We start from the raw sequence: 24,051 nt of genomic DNA, 5'->3' as shown, positions 1-24,051 counted from the left end.
TGTTGTATTCAGCTTATTTCAGGTATTATTTATATCTGCTCACAGTAATTATCATTGAATCCATTCCATAATTTCCCGTAACCACTATGACAAGCAATATGTATAGCAGATAACCTGAAAAATATCACAATCAGTACACATAATAAACAGCCAGAAACAATTGGAAATAACTGAGTCTGTAAATCTATAAATGGTAATTATGCAGAATAGCCACGTCACCTCCGATTTTGACCCAACTGGTCTCATTCGATGCGTTTTTTTTTTTTTAAAAACTTTTTCCTTTTACTAAAATGTCGCTCTGTCCCAGGAGACGAGATATTAAGCGTCAAAGTTGACGACTTTTCAGGTTAGAAAACCTGTCACTTTGACGAATTATAGCGATGTGAGCATACGCTGCGGTCAGGCGCGCATGCGTTGTAACAGAATTGTGCGCGGATAATCATAAATTGCAAGTCGCAAACCCATATAAAATAGTATAATTATGGACCTTGCTTTGCGTAGACACAGGGTATTCCGCCCCCCCTGCGGGGGGGGGCGGAATACCCTGTGTAAAATAAAAATAATAAAACTTTCGTGCGTATTCCAGAGCGACATAGATTGCTTAATGTATCAAACTAGCTTTAGCATTATATATTTTTGTGCAATCCAAACTAGCTATGCTAAAGCTAGTTATCTCGACCGCCTACCAGCTAAAAACTCACCTCATGCCTATCAGGCCCTTGATTGAGAGGGAGGTAGGCTTACTAACTAGAGCATTTCTCTACCTCCCCCTCGGGAATGCCTTCTAAAAAGACTCCAACAAATAATACGGGAATTACAAAAGGTAAGTATAAAATATAAAATGTAAGGGTGAGTATAACCTAATCAATATAAAAATTAATCAATTAAAGATATAAACATAAGAAAAAGAAGAGAGTAAGTAAATAATTAATTACCGTGCCGCAAGAAACATATATATACATATATTTACATTATTCGGAGATTTCCGAATCAAGGTGACCCATTATGCGGTTTCTATTCTCAGCCTGTCTCTCTCTTTCCGCCACCTCTTTACGGGTAAGTACTTTCGTACAAAAGAGAGAGAAGGCTTTCCACTTATCATTATCTTCTAAAATGGAGTCAATAATGGATGGAAGATCCAACTGACCTCCAATAACCTGAGTTAGTGCATCTCTATCAGCGGCCCAAGCGCTACAAAACTGAAGGGTGTGTTGAGCGGTATCAACAGCATCAAAACAATGAAAACATATAGCCGAATCAGCTTTCCGAATTCTGTGCAGAAACTCATTAAAACACCCGTGGCCTGTAAGGAATTGGGTCATATGAAACGTGACCCATCCATGCCTTCTATTCACCCAATCTAAGAGCCTGTCAACCAACGCCTGCCGAAGACGAAGACTGAGGTAAGTACGGCTCAAATTTATCAAACTCACCCTCCAGTCCCGCAGCGCCCGTTCCATCGCCTCCTGGTGCCACTTTATTCTGGCACCAGGAGGGATTTCCTCACCACTCTCAATCGCACGTCTAGTTCTATGATAGAGGAACGCCAATCTACGCGCCTGGAACTCAATGGGCGGAGTCCCAGAAATTAAAGATGCCGCAACAAAAGAAACGGTGCGGTATGCGCAACAGACTCTCTGTGTAACTCTGCGCAGGAGTCTCACCATTAAAGACTTGGCCCTACGGTTTTCCCCTAGAGAGACCGACCATACTGGGGCCCCATATAGGATCATCGACAAGACAACATTTAAATAGAGTTTTCTCACTTTAAAATTCGGACCTCTGCAGTTGGGCATAATTCCCCTGAGGTATCCCACAGTTTTGTCTACCTTATTGTAAATTTTTTCAAAATGTGGAGTAAAACTCCAGTCACCATCCAGTATAATGCCAAGATACTTAAATGTGGGGGCAATAAGAACCTCTCTGTCTTTAATAATTAATTTTTTATGGGAGCCATGCCCAACTGCAGAGGCCGGAAAAGCCATCGCCTCCGTCTTATGGGGAGAGATTTCAAGACCGAGTCTTTCTATCTCTCTCACCACAAGAGCGGAAGCGACCATCGAACGGTGAGACGCATCCCCGATACTCTTACCAGAGACGACCAGAATGGTATCATCCGCGTAACCAATCATATTACAGCCCGACGGAAGAGCCAGACCGAGAACACTATTATATCCGATGTTCCACAGGGTTGGTCCCAAGACCGAGCCCTGCGGAACACCGCGGTACACACCTCGCTTCCGAACAATGCCCTCAGAGTCAACATAGACCAGACTTCTATTTAACAGGTAATCCGAGATAACCCTGCAAAGATAGCTAGGGAACTCCATGGAGGCCATAGCCGAGCGAATCACTCTCCACGGTAGTGAATTGAACGCATTCTTGATATCAAACGACACCGCAATAACAACCTTGTTTGCACTCGTACCCTCACAAACCAGGCGTTTTAATTCGAGGATAGCATCAATAGTCGACCGGCCCTCCCTGAAGCCATATTGGTTATCAGAGAGGAAACCAGTCGCACTTAAGTGATCGCACAATCGAGAGACGATAATTCTTTCATACAGCTTGGAAGACTCATCCAAAAGGCAGATTGGTCTGTAAATTCCCGGATCTTCTGGGTTTCCATCTTTTTTTCTAATTAGAACTAGTTTAGCTGTCTTCCAAGCTGTAGGAAAGACGCCCTCTTTAAGACACGCGGTAAAACAGGCTCTCCAGACCTCCATGAAGTGTCCCGCACCACCCGCTATAATGCCACCAAGGACTCCGTCCGGTCCTGGAGCCCTCCTGTTACCACGGAATTTCCTAAAGGCTCGCGAGAGTTCCGCCGAGCTAACCTCAAAGTCTTCAAGCCAAACAAAATCAGAAAGAGGATTAATGGATACATGTTCTTCAGTATCATCCGGGAAAAGAGCGTTCACGATATTTTCTACAATAGAGTGAGAGAGAACCTCGCAAATCGAGTGTGAAACGGGCTTCAATTTTTTGGTCACTATTTTATAGGGGAGACCCCACGGATTATTGTTCAAATCAGAAAGAAGCTCTCTCCACGCTTCATTTTTAGCTCTGAAAATCTTCAATCTATATTCACGCAAGCATAATCTATAGATTCTATATGCCTTATTAACTGTGGAAGGTATATCCTTCTTTTTAGCGCGCGAAAGCCTCCTTCTCGCTCGCACGACCGAGCGCCGAGAGGTCGCTACCTCTTCGTTCCACCAGTAAGCAGACTCTCTAGAGGATCCCCTATTCCGCGGCATAGCAAAGTCCGAGATAGTACGAAGGGAGTCACCCAACCACTGAATCAATAAGCGCGCACAAGTCAGATTCATTGACTCCAAAGACCACCGCATACCGATGTAACCGGCAGATAATAAATCTACATCCAATTTTCGGTAGTTCCATTTAATAAATTTCCTATTAATGGCTCTAAACATCATTCCGGCCCTGCGCGCCAATCTCTATTCTCATTAGTCTATGGTCAGACAGGGTGACCACCTTAGGCCGGCGTCACATAGAACCCGTAATCCGTAATCCGCACCGAAAGTCCGCAAAAGTTACTAGGGATTGCGTCCGTAACGTTACGTGTGTTTTTTCTCCTTGTGTCCCATGGAGCCGTAAATACACACGTAACGGTATTACTATTTTTTATTTAACAGATTATAATTGTTTATTTGTATTTTATTCATAAGAAAACTACAGAATATATTATAATTTTAACAAAAATTTTAATTAAATCGTCAAATTTAGTTAAATAAATAAAATTAAAAAAAGCATTACTAGTAATAACTAGTAACTTTTAGTAACTTTTACGGAAATTTCATGGAATTACGGCTCCATGGGACACAAGGAGATAAAACACACGTAACGTTACGGACGCAATCCCTAGTAACTTTTGCGGACTTCCGGTGCGGATTACGGATTACGGGTTCTATGTGACGCCGGCCTTAGTCTCCACAGAACAATCTATAATACTTCGCCTAGCTAGTGGGTTGGCAATGGCCAAATCTATGACAGATTTACCCTGCCATCTGTCACAGGTATAAACATAACCTTTATTTAATAGAAACAAGTTATTTTGCTCCATCCAATCTCTAAGATATGATCCGCGCAAATCCGACTGCTTCGGGTCCCAGTCAGCGTGTCTAGCGTTAAAGTCGCCAGAAACAAGTATCGGACATTTTTTATATTTACTAATTATAAGAGATAAATTGTCTAAAAATCCATTGAAATCATAATTTGAGATATTTCGCGAAGAATAGCAACTGATAATAATAAATGCATTCCACCGTGCCACACAGAAACCGGACCCACGCTCCAACGGCCTGATAGGAAGGAAGCAGCCGGAAACGTTACGCCACAAAATTGCGGATAAGGGAGGATCATCGTCAGATTGCACCCACCTGTCATCCCCCACTGGTATTGAGTGTGGCTCCGACAAGATAGCCACCCCCGCGTTATACTCGTGCATCAGATGGCTCAGGTTATCCTGGGCTGCCTTCGAATGGTTAACGTTACAGATGAGTATATTAACCATTAATAAACAGTTGTTTCCATTTCAGAGGCAGAAGCAGGAGGCTCCGCCGTATCCAGAGGCCTCCGTTCCTCCGTGAGCATAGCAGGTAGGGTATTTAAGTGAGCAATATTATGTTCTTTATTTATAATAGTCTTATGTGTTAATGCCTTTCCAGGTGGAATAGGTTTACAGTGCACAGAGCCAGCTAAGTGGTCGGCCCTAAGGCCCCTATCAATACACACAGGACACTTAACTCTATTTCTACATAAAGAAGAAACATGGTCCGTGTCTCCGCATTTGAAGCAACACGATCTCCTGTCTTTCGGCTCAGTACAGCGCTGCAATGTGTGACCAACCGCAAGGCATCTGAAGCACTGCAGAGGCTTGGGGTCGACCGGCTCCACTCTAACGGTCGTCCACCCAATACTGATCCTTGCCGCCTCCAGGATACGCACCGAGGCAGAAATTGGGCATCTCGCGTACGACACACCCAAGCCCCCACGAACAAATCGTATCGGGCTGCAGGAGATACTGCTAGGTGAACAAGCACCTATCTCCGCGAGGATTTTACTAATTTCTATTAACGTTATAGAGTCATCTAGACCCAATAATTTAATTTGTGAGGTTTTAATTGGCTTTCGAAATTTAACTCCACGTCTGTCTTTAAATAAACAATGTAAACTATTAAGTAGAAGGTCGGCTTTTAGATCTGAATTTTCTCCAGGAATTTCAATAATGACACCACCGGTAATTGATCTTTTGATCTTCGTGTCACTAATATTTAGATCGGACAAGGAGATCTTTTCTCGAGCCAATCCAATCACCTCAGCGTAAGTAATATCAGGATCCTCAATAAAAATGGAAATTGCAGAGGTGCGCGGCACTTTCCTCTTCAAATTAGAGACTTTATCTTTAAAGTTAAGAAATTTCCTATTATCATTTTTAGAAGTACTAAGATTATTATTTCTTCCAGTGGAATTCACATTACCAGATTCACTATCGATTTGTTTATCATTATTGAACTCATTTTCATTGTTAATATCCGACTGTGTATAATCTGCAATGGGGGTAGACTTTTGACTAACCCTTTTCCTCTTACAGAGGCTCTTCTTGCTCCGCGAAACAGACCAATCAATGTTTTTACTATTTACTTTCACAAAGTTATTTAATATATCGTCATCACTCATACTAGTAATATCAATACCACTATTATAACTAGTTTTATTATTTGTATTTATATTAGAAACTGATCTGTTTTTTATTTCAGAATTAGTTCCAGTGTCAACCGGATTTATTGCTGCTCGTGATTTACCACTCGGGGCATTCGGAGGTTGGTTGTTTACCGATTTAGAATTAAGATTTTTTAGCAGCGATTTTGAACCTAAAACCTTTGCGTAGCTTTTCTCTTCCTTAGAGGTACTTAAGTTTCCGCTCTTACCTTTCTTTTTTGTAGGTATACCAGAGGAGGGACCAGGATATCGGAAGTCGTCCGCCCTAGATCCACCAGAGTTCAAATCCTCCCTCAAGAGCCTCGTCTCTCGAATGAGTTGCGCCATACCGTCCCCTAGTCTATCCAGGGAGCGTATAATAGCTAAGTCGAGCTCGACTCGACTCTCAGAAGCACCACGCAAATCACACTCGTCAGGACGGGGCTTTCCCTTAGCCAAGATCACTTCTCTATCTTTATAAGCACTTGTACTCATTTTCGTAGAACTACGCAGCTTTTCTTTGATGGAGGGAGTCATAACCAGGCCCTCAATTTCAGAATAACCATCCGTTTCCACAGGTACGTCGCTATTGTTTATATCAAAGTTATATGTGTCCTTAATCAATTCTCTTTTTTTTAGGTTCTTCAATTCAACATCTAGTACATCTAATTTTCGCTTGCTGTCACTCGCCGATTTTTCCATGGCATAGTACTTAGCCCTCCAGTATTCGGGATCCTCATTTGAGGTGGCTTTTTGCGACAGAAGATCGCTCGTTTTCCGGATAACTTCCAGTAGAACCTTTATCTGTCCACTGAAAGTACCCTTAATTCCAGAGGATCTTACCCTAATGGAGTCTATTTTTTCAGTCATCTCATGAATTTTTAGGTTGAGCTGTGGAGCGTGTTCCAAAACCAAACCGGCCATCTCTTCATCAATCTTCCGTCTGTTATCAACGGAAAAGTGGACAGCATATTTATCCTCCTCTGTCTCTTCGTCATCATTAAGGGGAGAGTCTCTCTTCTTCCTTTTTCTGCCAGAAGTGGCAGAGACAGACTTAGCTTTACCTTTACTTTTTTGTTTCAGGGAGCCAGAAGATCTACCTGAAAGATTAAGTTCCTCCTCAGAATATTCCGTTCTGCATACAGAGGACGGATTAAAACCATCCTCATCATCCGAAATGACCATGACATCTCCATACACTCCAGAGGGACCAGCTTCACTATCACTCAGAGAAATGTCCTTGGGCTTATGTTTCACCGGTAAAACGGTGATCGATGTGCCCAAAAGTTCGACGCTGGCGATAGCAGGTCGACACCCCCCGCTCGCCGCGGACAGGGAGGTCAGCCCTTCGCAGGATGACGACCCGTGGGGGGCAGGGACGATACCCCCCACGTGCCGGTTCTCAGTATCCGAAGCTGAGACGGTTAATTCCTTTTCCTTGTCCATGTCCATATATAGTTTGCCTTGGTTTTATTGACAAGAGTTTTCCTTCTCTTGGTGAGACTGTGTATATTAATATTCCACTATTTCCGAAAACGTCCCACTCTATTCTTGACAATAGAATCGAAAACAGTATCCATTCCGCCTTATTATATTCACTATATAAAGTAATTAATTACCTCAAGAATGATTACAACAGACAAAGTTCAATATCTAATATTTCAGTATATCACAAAATTCACTTAATATATTCAATTTAGCTAATTCCAATCAAATTTAGGTATATTTAATATTCAATAATAAGTTCAGATCATTAACTTCATAATTCTAAAGAAAAACAAAACCTTGTAGCTATAGGCCACTATATATGTTATTAAAACAATATAAAGTTCATGTAAGTTCTTTCTTATTTAGTTCTTATACAGCACAGTCAATATTCCTAAGCAATTGCTTCACTTAACTAGCATTTCTTATTGTCCAAGAAACACAGCATCATTATTGTCCTTAATCAAAATGCTATTAATTCCATAATTTGTCCTAGTTTAAGATGATTATAATCATATCAAATTGAATTATGTTTCAGATTACTTCGGTGCTTCATGGCCAACATAAGATTACTATGCACAGGCATATAAGTATCAATATAAAATAATCTATTAATCTTTATATAAACCTTCCATTAGTATAATTATTAATTACATATTTTAGATGTATGCAGACCAAAATGCAGACAACAAGACAGGCAGGATAAAGAATTTCTTCCCCAGACATCACACAAACATGTTCATTTATTATTTATTGTCAATTAACTTAATAGTCCAATTTTAACTATACGAACCCTATATGTAGATTCAGAAGAGTTATGATCCGTTGCAGTTGTTATCACAAACATATATAAATATCACGTCAAATATACGTAATTATATACATCGTGTATCATCTTGCCATATCGAAGTCCATCCATTTCCTTGATATCTATTCTCAAGTCAATAACAACAGGTAAGTATAACAATTGCTATTAATATCACTTATTTCACTTAAGTTCCAGATATTATTACGTCAGACACTAATTATACTTAATCAGTATATATATTAATTATTCAACATAAATTAATCATATGACCTTACGCAACAGTACTACTTAACATAAAATGAACATCCAATCAAGACAACTTCGCACATTCAGCGTAATATTACATTCAGAATATTTCTTCCTCTAATTAATTGATCTATATATATATCACTTTCAACATGTGTGACATCATATACATAATAAATGTTCCATATATTCCTCATCAGAGATAAACAAGTTTAATTCAGAATAATTCGTTAAGTAATTACGTCCGCATCATTTAATATGGGTCTTTCAAAACATTAGTCAATATAAAATATATAAACGAAGTTCAATTCATAAATAAATTCCATCTCAAAGCAATAATATGCATATGTAATTATATATCATCATTGCAAAGTAGTAATAGCAACGACATTCACAGCTTTCGCCATGCTAATAAGTGAGGAACCTTGATTCCAATTCAAAATATATGTTGTATTAAAATAACTGAATTAATTATAAACTAAAGTTCATGTATATTCCAAGTAGGTGCACCACTTTTAGGAACAATAATCAGTATATGTACACATAATGTGTGTAGACTAGATTGCTTTACATTACATGTATTCCTCATCCAGCACAGATATTGATTAAGATAATCGTTATAGAAATATCACTTCAAATGGATAAAAGTGAACGATCAAAGTTCAATTCACTTAATTTCATATAAAACGTCTAAATATAGGTTGGCAACAATACTAATTAGCCCTTATCATTATAAACATATATAGTCCTTTCAGGAAAACAATCAATATATACACGTAACATAATTATTAGAAATTTCAATGAGAAATTATCGATCTGGAATACATTATATCAAAGAGAAAGAATAAAATAAATTCCCTCTTATAGTTCTCAATAATTCATATATAGATTCACTACGGTTTCATTTACTCGGCAAAACTTGTGGATAATCCACCATTCAATTAATGAAAAAGAAAATATCAAAATCATGGATTACCTTCCATGTATCACTAAGTTATTTAATCATTAAATTAATAATCATCATATAAGTAGTGTGTGATTATAATTTTCATTTCCATTTCACATTGAAAGTCTAAAAGATTGCGTTAGCTATAGACACCAATCCACGCAAAACCTTCTCCCGTGAAAGCTGAAAATCCATTCCTGAAACACGAATGTCCCGTTCCAGATGTACCACTCCATGATAATTACTATGCTCGATTCTCTCTTAGTAGATCCATACAGTTCCAATATCCATTCAATTTATAGACTCATCTATTACTAGGTTCCTCACGTGACATGTATGTTAACCTGTAAGATTATCATAGTCAGTACCATAAACACAGTCACAAACATAATATGCATATAACAATCAAATAATGAGAAGAATCTCTCTGCACTATATATAGGTTAACATATTTAACCATTTAAGTGTTATAAAAATCATCATGAATAATATAAAATATAGTTCATAAAATAAGTTCAAAAAATAAATCACACAGTCAATTCAGCAAAGTAATAATCAATAAAAACAATACTATATAATATCAATAACCGTTGCCCAATGCGAGCAGTGATAACAATTATTCATTAATGTCAAAACGCATCCCGGCACGAATTATGCACCTCGAGTATACATAACCACACAGGATGACGTTCAACACATCATGAACAAATAACATGTGAAAATTGTACCACTCGTCACACCCGACCTCAGAAGCATAGTTCATTAAGCAACAATCAATAAATACACAACAGAGTCTTAAATATTCCCTGTCACAAGTCCGATGAGTATAACATGATATTGCACTTATTATACTGCACTCATGATAAGCCACAGATGTGCAACTGCATAGAGAGACAACCTCAATAGCCGGTGCATCAAAAGTAACTAGACCATGCAGCTGTCAGCAAAACAATGGGTGTTTACGATAATTTGTAAAATCTCGACTTTCTTAATAAAAATGTTCAATAGTGATATTTCAAAGTTTCTATGATTTTAAACGGCCTCAACGGTTACGTCCTATACGCGACCCCGGTTATTTATTTAAATTAATGACGACGATACTTTGATGGAAACTGGTAACTGATAGGATGACACTTTTAAGAAATGATTCGACACCGACTTGGTTTCACTATTATAATGTAACTTTAATATTATAAGTACAACTTGAAATATTACTAAGTTCAATGCGCGAATATCGACACGACTGTCTCTCTATATGATTTCGATTCTTACGACTGTTCTGGCTGGTTCGGCGATAGAGAGTGTGAATTGATCTCACGTTGCCTCGCAAGTCGACTTCGTAGAAATTTCCCGAACAATTAGATCGGTTACAATTTGATATAATAAAAATATAAGGAGCGGGAATGCGTGCGCGCAGGATCTATTTTATCGAGGCGCTGCTCTCGATCAACCCATGGACATAGGAATATAGGGACGGAGCGTAAACTTGGTTGATAGACGAGGGGAGTGAAGCCAAAATGCGGGGGGGTCCGCCATGATACTGTGCCTGAATCTGATTGGTTATCGTTATACGTATGCTGTTGTTATTATACACTAGGTAATGCATTTCGTCTAAGTCGAGTTATCAAACATGTTCTGTCAAAGAATTTCTCTTCAAAGTGGACAGAGCAAATACGAGCTGTACTTGGGATAGATGATGAATTTATTTCCAAAATATCTAACCACAATGTACGAGTTTTAGGATCTTTGGGAAAACTAAGAAAAAAAAAACAATATTTTTAACAACTCTCTCTTATACTCTTAAAATAAAATATATAATATTATTTTAAACATATAATATTAACTTTAATATGAATAAATAATTTTAATACCTGTGAAATGTTATTTTTACATTATTTCTGCTATTACTTTGTTTCCAATTTTGATAGTCGGATCTATTTTTACAAGACTGTACAAAACACTGCACCATTTTTTATATTCACAAAATATATTTAAAATAACAATTTTAATTAATGTTTTTTCTTGATATAACTTTAAATGCTCATTATATCTGCCCAAATTGCATAATATTTTTGCGTCGAATAATGACCAATTGCACTTGCGTCAAATAGTAGCCAATCAAAAATGTGCACAGTTTATCTCGTCCCCTTCCTTCAGTGATTTTCCTCTTGCGACGTTACACTCCGACCCTATATTCCTATGTCCATGCACACTGGAAGTCGCACGATACTTACATCGCGCTTGCGCAAACTAATAGCCAATCAAATTTAGGCACACTTTACCTCGTCGCACCGTCCCGCAGTAGCTTCCCCCCCGCAACGATATGCTCGGTCCCTATATTCCTATGTCTATGGATCAACCGGCTGCCGTCCGCTGGCGCCGTCTATCGGATGCTATTGCTTGCATCTTACAAATTCAAGTTCGAGTTAGTTTCACTAGGACCGAAAAATGAGATAGACATAATCATCTAGAACCTTTATGATTTATGACAACTCGACGCTGTCTTGTATTGCTTGAGTTAAATTAATTGAATTTGTTGAGTTTATAGAGCAAATTTTATTGTAATAAAAAAATGTCAACTGCAAATCAGTCTATGAAAGAAACAAATAATGTTGGTATGTATGTTGGTATACCTCTTTAATAGATATAATTATATATATATGTATATAATTATATTTATTAAACTCAACAAATTCAATGAATTTAACTCAAGCAATACAAAACAGCGTCGAGTTGTCATGAATCATAAAGGTTCTAGATGGTTATGTATATCTCATTTTTCGGTCCTAGTGAAACTAACTCGAACTTGAATTATCGTAAACACCCAATAAGAATCATATAATTAACAATATATAATCTTTTTCCACATGACCAGTGCAACATAACCTCTAAATCCAAATCATATATCTCCATAGATCATAGAAATTTGAAAGTACACAAGAAAGCCTGTAGAATCAGACCCACAGCAATTCAGGGGCCCTTCAATATTATCATTTATATTATTATCAATATAATTGTCAATAACAAAATTAGATTTCAATAGCAAACTGCAAGTCAATCACAATGCTTAGTGCACCATCCTTAAATCACAAATAGTATTAAATACTTTTCACAACAATATTAAATGGATAATATAATAAAATATTCTCTCCAGTTATTTAGTTAATTATTCAAAACTCAACCATGTAACTGCCAGCTGGCACGAAAGGGTTAAGCATGTAGCACACACTGTAACAACTATAAGCGGACACCATAAAGCTTTATGCACTAGATGGGCAACTATGGTGGTCCATAAATTTCCACTTTTATTACATAACACAAAAGTCAATCAGTTCTAATAATTATATGTAATAATTACAACAAAGTTTATGCTACTTGTCTCAGCTCGAAGCACACGCGCATGCGCTGGAGTTATTCACGCGTAGCACTTTATATCAATATATATTAACAAATACATATTTATGAAAACAAAAAATCACACAGTTAGATATAATTATTCAATAAAAGTAAAAATCCATACAATATTTCAAGACAAAAGGTATATATACTGTGAACCAGAGCCACAGATGTCTTAACCTCAATCTGCAGTGAGCACTTTACAAATAAGATTATAGTTCAAAAATAATAAAATGTGTGAAAACTTCACCAAATCCAGTAGCAGGCAACACGCTAAGCACAATTATTACCGTTTTCCCATACTTAGGAGCCTCAAACAATCCATTATAAGCCACATAAACCAGAGCTGTCCAGAACACGTCCTTCCTGCTTTTTCTTTTTTTTTTTTTTTTTTTTGGTGGGGCAAGCCCCTCCCCGGGGGTGGGGAATCTTCCAAAGACACCCTCTGGCGTGCAATGGGAACATCCCTGCCAGAGGGTAGTGTTGGATTCGTCCGGAGGAGTGGTCTGCTACACCACCAGTTCCCCCGGACGCCTACCAACTAAACCCCACCCCCGTTGATTTGCCGTCAGCGGCCGTTATGGGGGGGAGGCTGGAAACCGCAAACGCATACATCCAGCCATCCCCCCCGGCATGCCGGTTTCCCGGCACAAAACCTGTTGTGGGGAGAACAAAGTTCTCCCCCCCCCCCTCGACGCTACACACATCTTCGGGTCACGACCCGATGGTCCACACTGCGGGCGGCTCGCGTCTGTACGTCGCGCCATAACCGCCCGCAGGGGACCAAAAACCTTCGGTTCGGTCCTAAAGGGGCCGACCCGTGGGTCTCACTCCCAGGCCCGTTTGTTTCTCGATCAAGATCGAGCCGGGCCTGGGGGGACCTTGCAACCGACTACGGGTCTCGTACTAACGGCGGGACCATCATCCGGTCGCGAGCCGGAAAGCTACAGCGGAACCAGGGACAACCGGAGCGGAACCCAGGAACACCGCTGAGACGAGGGAGATCCGGGAACCACCGGCTAAAACTTAAGTACCTCGTCTAATTAATTAATTAACTGACGTGAGTAATAATACTCAAAATTCTTTTATTTCAACTATTTTCATGTATCCGTAAATTCGGAAAAGACTATTTTTAGTTTAAAGTAAAAGCCAGTTGCGAAAAGTTATCGCTACGCCCGGGATTATTTTAAAGGCGTAGACGTAGATTTTAAGATTACATTTACATTTAGCTATAGGATATAAGTGTAAATATAATAGTGTTTTGCGTAGAAAATAAGTAATTACAATTTTCATCAAAAATTAGTTTTCCATCTCTTTTAATAAGTACGTGATAAGCGTCTCGAAGTACGAGACGCAAAGTTTAAGTTTAACAATCATTACGCTCGGAAATGACTCGCGAAATAAGTTGGTTAAATTAAATAAAGATTAAAAGCGGGTCAAAAGATTATTATGTTATTATAAGTTAATTTCATTTTATATATCCGAGGCTACAGGCAAAATTTATTATTTTATTTTGACACGGGTAAAAATACCTATAAGCGGCCTGTAGCATATTATATTCCTTATTAGGAATCAAAAGGGCGATAGCGCAGACAGCGGTAAAAGCTATCAAAGAGAATAAAAACAGTCGGTCAATAAATAACCGAGCACCGCAAAACTTTTACCGCTAAGATTGAATGGGCTATTGTGCTTTTGACGGCTCGATGCCGCCGCCGGCGCAAACAACTCGCGTCTTTGTCGGGTGACCTTTACACCGATTGGCGGAGATCTTACTACCAAATATCTGGAACCGGATTGGCGAGCGCCGTCAAGGAAGGGGAAAGCGGTAGTCGGACGAGTATAAGAAGACGGGCTCGAGCCGAGAGGAGAGAGTGAATTTCCATCCGTAAAACGGAAGAGTAGACTTTCGTCCGTAAAACGAAAGTTAGAAGTTAGTGGCAGTTGAGTTAGTGGCAGTTGAAAGAGTGGCAGGGAGTTGAGGATAGAGAGTTAGTCGAAACTCCGTCGGGCCGACCGACGTAAAATCGAAAGTAAAATGTATCCGTTACTAAAATCAAGGTGTCTCGGCAAGTAGTGTGCCGGACATCTTTCGAAGACCGATTTATCGGCCTTGCGCGGCGCGAAGCGACCGCGTAGTGCGTAACACACAATGTATTGCGTGCGTGATCGTCACTTCGGTGACAGTGAATAAATATTTTACTTTGTTAAAATATTTAAACCTGTGTCGAATCAATTACATCCATACCTACCTTAGCGCGAGTCATCCGACGATCCATGTGGCAGCCTGGCAGTCCTGGGAGTCCTGTCATCCCGGGGAACCTGTAACAGAAAAACCACGATTAGTAAATGGATGCGCGAGTGTAGTGTAGGCCGTAAGTCTTGTGGATGGGATAACTTCGAATCCAGATCGACCGAGGAGGCCGACATCCATCGAGGAGGCAGTGGAGAAATCGACGCAGCGTTCAACCTTGCTGTTAGCAGAGGATAAAACAGCTGGCGACCGTTGACAGAAGCGAAAGCGCTGAAACCTGGCGACTGGTAAGTCCACGTTTGGTTCCTTCCACCCTACGTGTCCGGTCACAACCTAACTTAAATTTAGCTCCCCTCCTCCGGACTTGTGGGCGGGGGGGCGCAAAGCGCATAATTCCGCCGTCCGAAGGAGGGAGCTCCTCTAGAGTAGGGCGAAGGAGTGTGTCCGGGGCAAGCCCCCTCCACATCTCCCTTCGCCCCTCTCCTTAATATGAAGGGCATGCCCTTCCTACTCCGTGCCCTTTCTGCTTCTTAGCCCCGGTTTGCCCGGTGGTGGCCTTGAAGCAGAAAGGGCCCGGACTTTCGTGGGCATCTGTAGGGGAGGACTAGTCTCCTCCCCCCCAGCCCCCCTCGGCCTCTTCTCCACCGGGGTGCGGGAGGGCCCAGCGGCCCCGTCCAATCTCTCCAACCTCAAAATCATCCTCCTGGCACTGGCCCCACTGGGACCAGGCACAGGAGATCCTCTCTCCGGAGTCCCCCCTTCCTCCGGGGAGGCGGGGCCCGGACCGGTTGGCTCGGTAACCCCGCCCCCAGGGGGGGGAGCTATATTGCCCCTTTCTGGAGGAGCCCTGGGCGCAGGGGGGATCGGAGGACATTTCTCCGACCCCGCCCTGTGGTCCGCCTTCCTGCCCGCGGTGGCACAGATGGGGCAGTGGGCCGGGCGCTCACAGTTGGCCCCTCTGTGCCCCGTCTCCCCGCACTGAAAGCAGAGGGAGGCCCGGTCCTCTCTGGACGGGCACCTCCGCTGTGTGTGCCCACGCGCAAGGCAGCGGAAGCAGCGGGCCGGTCTGTCCTTCAACAGCTCCGCCCGTACGGAGAACCACGTTCCCACGGTGATCCTCCCTGCCCCCGCTACCTTGACGATTGCCCTTGCCGGGCCTTGCACCCACACTGTACGCAATCTGCGCACAGCGGGGCGCAGCGGGCCCACTCGAATCTCCGATTCGGAGCATCCGCCCTTGACAGCAACTGCCTGGCGGATCTCCTCCTCGGAGATCGATTCCTCCACTCCCCTGAGGCGGAGGTCGAGGCGTTTGGTCGGCCTCGTGACCCCGATGCCCTCATAATCCTCCCCGAGGGCCATCCGGAGGACCGTGGTCAGTCGGTCCGCCTTTGCCTCCGCCTCCGGCCCCCCCCCTGGTATCTCCAGTAGGAGGCCCCCACCACCGTGAGCTCCCCTGGCACTGATCTTATCAATGCCAAGGTCGCTCAGATTTATTTTCCGCCTCGCGGCGGCCAATGCTCCGGACAGATTCTCCCGTCCCGTCAGCATGACCGCCGCGGAGCGAGGGAGGCGTTTCCTCGCCTCCTTGGACCGGCTCTTGGGTGCCGCCTCCCTGGGGGCCACCCTCTGCTGAGCCTGTCTAACCCGGCTCGAGGGAGTGGGGTGACCAGGTCCCACCCCCTTTTTCCCCGCCCTCCTCTTCTTCCCGGCGACGGCAGTCCACTCGTTGGAACCTACCGCCGCCGGGGTGATGCTCCCTTCCATGGGAGAGCCCGTGGCGATGGCGGGAGACCCCGGTGTGGGACGTCCTTCCTGCTCGGTGGCCACGAGAGACTCCAACCTAACCTTTTTTTTTTTTTTTTTTTTTTCTCGGAAAGAGGGGAAATCTTCGAAAGACCCCCCGCAGCCCGTACTGCGGGGGAGTGCGGGATTCCCTCGCCGTGCTATGTCCTGACTATTTGTTAGGACACCACGAGGACCTACCCGCTAAAACCCCTCCTTCAAAAAAAAAAAAAAAAAAAAAAAAATGCATGCTATCGTTGGGGCTGGAGCGGAAAGCCAGAGGCATACTTCGCTCCAGTCCCTTGGTGTCTCCTGTCGGAGTCCTCCATGTGGGTACACACCTCTGGGCCACTGGCCCAGCATGGATTTCCGACACCCTCGAAAACCCATACCTCTTTCTTCTCCCCTCCCTTGTCATCTGTGAGAGTGAGGACCGTTAGGTTCATCTCCGACCTCAGAGGGGGGGGGGGAAATTGTATCTGCCTCCCCAAAGGAGAGGACTGAAGGGGGGTTGATGGAAGCGGAACCAAGGGAGGAAAACCCCCCTCGGGCCCGCCCCACCCCTTTTTCCCTCTATGTTTGTGTGTTTGTGTATGTGTGTGTGTATATGCATGTGCATGTGTGTGCGTGTGTGTGTCTGTGTATGCACGCGCGTGTATGTGTGTGCGTGTGTGCGTATGTGTGTGAGTGTGTATGTGCACGTGCTTGTGTTATGTATGTATGTATGCATGCGTGTGTGTGTGTGTATGTGTCTGCTCCCTATCCTCCTCTTATTGGGGTAGGAGGGGGAACGACATCATCTGGAAGGGGCTCCTGGGGAGGGGGAGAGGGGGGAATTTTTAGTATCCCCCATCCCCTCTCACTCGCCCGTCCTTTCTCTCTCTCTCTTTCCGCTTCCTCTTTCTTTATCATCACTTTTGTGCAAAATTTTGTAAATGCTCTCTATTTATGTATATTTCCTAGTATTTTCCCGACTATCCTAGTCGGGTTCAGATCCTCCTCACATTCCAGCTCATCCCGCAGTTCCGCTCTCTCCTGCTCCCAGGCTGGACAGAACTCTAAGGTGTGCTGTGCTGTGTCCTGTTCCTTTTTTTTTTTTTTTTTTTTTTTTGTTCTGGGAGGGGCAAGCCCCTCCCCGGAGGTGGGGAATCTTCAAAAGACACCCTCTGGCGTGCAATGGGAACATCCCTGCCAGAGGGTAGTGTGGGATTCACCTGGGGCTCGGGTTACGAAGCCGAGACTTCACCCAGGCGCCTACCCACTAAACCCCACCCCCGTTGCATTGCCATCAGCGGCCGTTATGGGGGGGAGGCTGGGAACCGCAAACGCATACATCCAGCCATCCCCCCCGGCATACCGATTTCCCGGCACAAAAGAAACCGTTGTGGGGAGAACAAAGTTCTCCCCCCCCCCCTCAACGCTACCCAACTTCGGGCCTAGACCCGACTTTCCACACTGCAGGCGGCTCGCGTCCACGCGTCGCGCCATAACCGCCCGCAGGGGACTAAACTCTTTGGGTCGGTCAAAAGAGGCCGACCCGGGGGTCTCCTTCTCAGGCCCGTTTGTAGCCCGACCAAGATCGGGTCGGGCCTGAGGGAACCTAACTAAAGTTTCGCTCCCCTCCGCCGGACTTGTGGGCGGTGAGCGCAATTCGCATAATTCCGCCGTCCGACGGAGGGAGCCCCTCTACCATGGAGCGAAGGGGTGTGTCCAGGGCAAGCCCCCTCCCCACTCCTTTCGCTCGCCTCCTAACTGTGAAGGGCATACGCCCTTCCTAATCAGTGCTGTCCGTGCCCTTTCTGCTTCTTGGCCCCGGTTTGCCCGGCGGTAGCCTCGAAGCAGCCAGGGCACGGACCTTCGAGGGCATCTGAAGGGGGGGACTAACTTCCTCCCCTCCAGTCCCTCTTGGACGTTTCTCTGCCGGGGTGCGGGAGTGCCCAGCAGCCCCGTCCGACCCCCTCGGCCTCAAAATCCTCCCGGCACTGGCCCCACTGGGACCAGGCTCAGGAGGTCCTCTCTCCGCTGTTCCCCTTTCCTCGGTGGGGGCGGGGTCCGGGCCGGTAGGCCCGGTAACTTCGCCCTCAGGGGGGGGAGCTAGGTTGCCCCTTTCTGGAGGAGCTCTGGGCGAAGGGGGGATCGGAGGACATTTCTCCGACCCCGCCCTGTGATCCGCCTTCCTCCCTGCTGTGGCACAAATGGGGCAGTGGGCCGGACGCACACAATTTGCCCCCCTGTGCCCCTCCACCCCGCATTGGAAGCAGCTGGAGGCCCGGTCCACTCTGGACGGGCACCTCCGCTGCGTGTGCCCCCGAGCGAGGCAGCGGAAGCAGCGGGCCGGTCTGTCCGCTAACAGCTCCGCCCGTACGGAGAACCACGTTCCCACGGTGATCCTCCCTGCCTCCGCTACCCTAACAATCGCCCTAGCCGGGCCTTGTACCCACACTGTGCGCAACCTACGCACAGCGGGGCGCAGCGGGCCCACTCGAATCTCCGATTCGGAGCATCCACCCTTGGCAGCAATTGCCTGGCGGATCTCCTCCTCGGAGATCGACTCCTCCACCCCCTTAAGCCGGAGGTCAAGGCGCTTGGTGGGTTTGGTGACCCTAATGCCCTCAAAATTATCTCTGAGGGCCAATTGAAGGACCGTGGTCAAACGATCCGCCTTGACCTCCGCCTCCGGACCCCCCCCTGGTATTTCCAGGAGGAGGCCCCCACCACCGTAAACCCCCTTGGCATTGATCTTGTCAATGCCAAGGTCAGCCAGGTTTATGTGTCCTGTTCCTCAACAACAGTACTCCAACCTTTTTTTTTTTTTTTTGGTGCTGGGGCCACCCTCGGGTGACCCCAGGGATGGGGAAATCTTCTAAAAGACCCCCCTCCGCGTGCAATGTGCAGTCCTAGTGACCACACTGCGGAGGGGGAGTGTGGGATTCGCCACCCAGCGGAATTTTGCTGGAGTGGCGCCTACCCACTAAAACCCCACCCCTTTTGCTTTGTCTCCACTGACCATGTAGTGGGAGAGGCCTGGGAATCGCCAGCGGCATGTCATCCAGACCTCTCCCTGGCCAACCCCTGTTTAGGAGCACGTCGTCTCCCCCATGGGGGGAGTGGGTGGTTTCCACCTCCTACCTCCTCCAAAATGTCCCTCAACCTGGGGGCTGAAGGAGAGGGATAGGTACCCAAGGGCCCAATCTTCCCATCTCCTTCTCCCCCTGACCATCACCACATGGCAACGGTCCGGGATGGACCGCCGCCAGTGGGAGGCCTAACTACTTTGGGAAAGAGAGGGAATATCCCTCTCTCCCCCAAGGTCCACCCGACCTGGCCCTAACGGGGTCAGGTCTTCGGGACTTCCTACTGCGCTGCGTACTGCAGCAGCTCTCCTCTCCTGCTAACCACGAGGCCCTTTCCCGAAAAGCGGGAGACCCCGCCGCCCACAGGGGAGGGGCTAATCTTCCCCCTCTGATAGAAGAGGGGGTCCCATAGGACGTAAGTCCTGAATGTCCTTCCCCCATTGTAAGAGAGGACATACCAAATTGGGGAATTGGTCACTAAAAAGCAACCAATTTCCCTCAATTCTACTATTCAGCGAGGTCTCATGGTCCCATGGCCCTTCCGTAAAGGAGAGGACCACGATCCCTGTCTTGACCTCGCTGGTTTCCACCTTCTGGGCGACGAGGCTCTGGAGATCCCTCTTGAGCCTCCCCGCCCTTGCCTGAACCTCAGGGCTTTTACTTCCGGGCGAGTCACGGAAGACGAACTCCAGGGACATAATCCCGTCCTCGCCCTTCAGACCCCATAGGTCCGGCCTATGTGCCTTATTCGGGCACACCTCTGTGAGGATGCGCTCGCACGCATCCAGCACCCAAAAGGAGTCCTCGGTGGGGCAATACACCCCTACCTCAAACTCCAGGAAGGTTGGGGGGATTAAGGGCTCCTGCGAGTCGTCGCCTCCCGGCGACAGAAGTCCAGCCCCCTTCTCCTTCTGCAGGGGTGGGGGTAGTAAACCCCCGCCCATCACCTCTGATGGAGGATTCAGGGGAACATTCCCCTTCTCCTCCATCTTTTTACACACGTGGAAGGGCACCCCTTCGTCCAGATTGGACGAGTTGGGGGCGCTCCCACTTTCTTCCTCTGGGGGTTTGGGGGGGGGGGGTCTTCCCCTTTTCAGGGGTATTTCCCCCCCTCCCCGAGTCCTTTCGGACTTTCTTCTTCGGTTTGAGGGGTGGGGGTCCCGAACTCTTCGGGTCCACCATCCCCTTCCTCAAAGAGGAGGAGTCCAGGGGGACCGGGAGACCACGCAAATGCGTGGTTCCTCCCCCCTTTCTCTCCCCGCCATCCTTGAGTCGCCCTTCCTTAACTAAGGGAGGGCGGCCCTTTCTTCCTTTTTTGGAGGATGTGGAGGAGGACGCCGATGAGGTGTAGCCCCCACCGGAATCCCCTCCCACCTTCCCCTTCCCTTTCATCCTGGTCCTCCCATCCCGGCGCCCCCGCGGGGGGACTAAGGGGCAGAATGATCCGCCAATATGGTGGCGATGCGCCACCCCTCTACTTCTGCAAGCGGGGCAGTTTGCCCTAGCGGCGCACTGTCCCGCCTGGTGCCCCGGCTCCCCGCACCGAAAGCAATTCTTGCCTCGGTCGAGGGGTCCGGGGCACTCCCACGCTTTGTGCCCTCGGCACAAGCACTTAAAGCATCGGGGAGGGGTGTTATCTCCCCCCGATGCAATACGTGCGCCATCACTGGAGCGGGATGGGGTTCTCCTTTTCGGGAGACCCACCCCGCTGTCCTCCTTCCCGGTCTCGGAATCCGGGAGGGAGGGGGAGTTACCTCCCACCTCCCTCTTCGCTGTCGTCCCCTTTTCGGCCGTAGCCCTTAAAAGGACTTCCGACCAGGAAGGGGGGGACGATGTCCTTTCCTCCTGCTGTGGCCGGTGGTGACCACATGTCGGGCAGGTGCCCGACCCTTCGAACAACCTTTGCAGGCGCTCATTATCGGCCCTTAAAAGGGCCATTTCCCTCGTTACCTGCAGGATAGCCTGCAGGCACTCCTGCAGGCTATCCTGCAGGGCAGAAATGCCCTGGCTATCCTCCGCGGTAGCACTATTATCCAGGGCGCCCGCGTGGCACACCCTGGACGGCCCGTCGCAAGATGACGACAGGGGGGGCACCGGGACCGGATACCCCCCTCGCCGGCCTCTGGGGTTCCGAGGCCCCTGAGGCGGTAAGTTTAAACCTGTACTTGTCATCTTTTTCATCAAATGTAATTTGTTAACGGAGTTGTCTTCTCCGGGTTTTTTATCGTGGTTTTCCTTCAACTAGGACGGTTGCCTACCAAGGTTGACGAGCCCGCCCTGCCCGGGTTTTTTGATCGGAGTTCTTCCTTCTCCTAAGGCATGCTCTTAGCCCCTTGCTTCACCCCAATCCATCCTGGGACCAGCGTCCCGATCCGGAAAGGGAGATCATTAGCGTGGTCTATCCCAATCCATCCTGGGGCCGAAGCCCCGATCCGGAAAGGGAGATCATCAACCAGGGGAGCCCTGACACCACGACAAGGTGGCACGCCATCGCCAGGGAAAGTGGTGTGCCCGAAGGCCCATCACGAAGGTTTAACGACAACCTACAACCCTGAAACGGCGATCCGAAGGTCGCCCCATCACAAGGGGGTAATTTCAATCATGGGCACCATCCTTTAGGAATCCCAGGTTTATTCAAGGAGTATCCTTCTCCTGGACGTTTATTTAACCCTTCTCCGGGTCGTTACTCCGAGTCGTCGGGCGCCATTGGCTTGGTAGCTACCTTCGTTACATGTACCGGGTCGTCCATTCCCAGAAGCAACTTGTTAGGGGAGCTGCCCTCACCTCCCAGACGATCTTTGTTAAGCCTGGATCCCGGCCAGCTGGTTTTTCCCATTTTTGAGATTTTTCATCAGGAGGTATCCTCAAACCCCCGGTTGATTAACGAGGCGATCCTACCTCGGGGCGATTTTTGTTAAGCCTGGGTCCCGGCCAGCTGGGTATTTCCATTGAGACTTTTCATCAGGAGGTGTTCTCATACCCCCGGTTGTTTAACGAGGCTATCCATCCTCGGGGCGATCTTTGTTTAGCCTGGGTCCCGGCCAGCTGGGTATTTCCATTGAGACTTTTCATCAGGAGGTGTTCTCATACTCCCGGTTGTTTAACGAGGTTTTCCTTCCTCAGGACGATCTTTGTTTAGCCTGGATCCCGGCCAGCTGGTTATTTCCATTTGCGACTTTTTATCAGGAGGTATTCTCAAACCCCCGGTTTTTTAACGAGGTTTTCCTTCCTCGGGGCGATCTTTGTTTAGCCTGGGTCCCGGCCAGCTGGTTATTACCATTTGAGACTTTTCATCAAGAGGTATTCTCAAACCCCCGGTTTTTTAACGAGGTTTTCCTTCCTCGGGACGATCTTTGTTTAGCCTGGATCCCGGCCAGCTGGTTATTACCATTTGAGACTTTTCATCAGGAGGTATTCTCAAACCCCCGGTTTTTTAACGAGGTTTTCCTTCCTCGGGGCGATCTTTGTTTAGCCTGGGTCCCGGCCAGCTGGTTATTACCATTTGAGACTTTTCATCAAGAGGTATTCTCAAACCCCCGGTTTTTTAACGAGGTTTTCCTTCCTCGGGACGATCTTTGTTTAGCCTGGATCCCGGCCAGCTGGTTATTACCATTTGAGACTTTTCATCAGGAGGTATTCTCAAACCCCCGATTTTTTAACGAGGTTTTCCTTCCTCGGGACGATCTTTGTTTAGCCTGGGTCCCGGCCAGCTGGTTCTTACCATTTGAGACTTTTCATCAGGAGGTATTCTCAAACCCCCGGTTTTTTAACGAGGTTTTCTTTCCTCGGGACGATCTTTGTTTAGCCTGGGTCCCGGCCAGCTGGTTATTACCATTTGAGACTTTTCATCAGGAGGTATTTTCAAACCCCCGGTTTTTTAACGAGGTTTTCCTTCCTCGGGACGATCTTTGTTTAGCCTGGATCCCGGCCAGCTGGTTATTACCATTTGAGACTTTTCATCAGGAGGTATTCTCAAACCCCCGATTTTTTAACGAGGTTTTCCTTCCTCGGGACGATCTTTGTTTAGCCTGGGTCCCGGCCAGCTGGTTCTTACCATTTGAGACTTTTCATCAGGAGGTATTCTCAAACCCCCGGTTTTTTAACGAGGTTTTCTTTCCTCGGGACGATCTTTGTTTAGCCTGGGTCCCGGCCAGCTGGTTATTACCATTTGAGACTTTTCATCAGGAGGTATTCTCAAACCCCCGGTTTTTTAACGAGGTTTTCCTTCCTCGGGACGATCTTTGTTTAGCCTGGATCCCGGCCAGCTGGTTATTTCCATTTGAGACTTTTCATCAGGAGGTATCTCAAACCCCCGGTTGTTTAACGAGGTTTTTCC

General features: G+C 46.3%; 1 protein-coding gene and 1 long non-coding RNA gene across 7 annotated transcripts; one reads left to right on the top strand and one right to left on the bottom strand.

Moving 5' to 3' along the window:
• The first annotated feature begins 3,931 nt into the window (after positions 1–3,931).
• Positions 3,932–8,091, top strand: LOC136997632 (uncharacterized). Of its 6 annotated transcripts, none has more exons than XM_067348531.1 (8): positions 3,932–4,040; positions 4,302–4,419; positions 4,563–4,622; positions 4,692–5,054; positions 5,784–5,846; positions 5,970–6,302; positions 6,364–6,469; positions 6,610–8,091. In XM_067348531.1, the coding sequence occupies exons 1-4, from the start codon at positions 3,999–4,001 to the stop codon at positions 4,865–4,867; spliced, it is 396 nt and encodes a 131-aa protein (XP_067204632.1). In that variant the 5' UTR covers positions 3,932–3,998; the 3' UTR covers positions 4,868–5,054; positions 5,784–5,846; positions 5,970–6,302; positions 6,364–6,469; positions 6,610–8,091. The 6 variants fall into 6 exon arrangements, 4 of the variants coding, with proteins under 4 accessions (XP_067204632.1, XP_067204633.1, XP_067204631.1 ...); XM_067348532.1 differs by having other exon boundaries at positions 6,364–7,147; positions 7,748–8,091; XM_067348530.1 differs by having other exon boundaries at positions 6,364–8,091.
• LOC105669575 (uncharacterized) lies at positions 7,935–10,676 on the bottom strand. Its single transcript, XR_010888282.1, has 2 exons — positions 9,869–10,676; positions 7,935–9,553 (listed from the first exon to the last, which is right to left on the bottom strand). It is a non-coding gene; the product is annotated as an uncharacterized lncRNA (long non-coding RNA).
• Positions 10,677–24,051: the final 13,375 nt, after the last annotated feature.

The sequence above is a fragment of the Linepithema humile genome, chromosome 2, assembly GCF_040581485.1.
Source record: "Linepithema humile isolate Giens D197 chromosome 2, Lhum_UNIL_v1.0, whole genome shotgun sequence".
NCBI classification, from domain to species: Eukaryota; Metazoa; Arthropoda; class Insecta; order Hymenoptera; family Formicidae; genus Linepithema; species Linepithema humile.
Note: the sequence above shows the minus strand (reverse complement) of the source record. Positions and strands in the feature narration are given on the sequence as shown.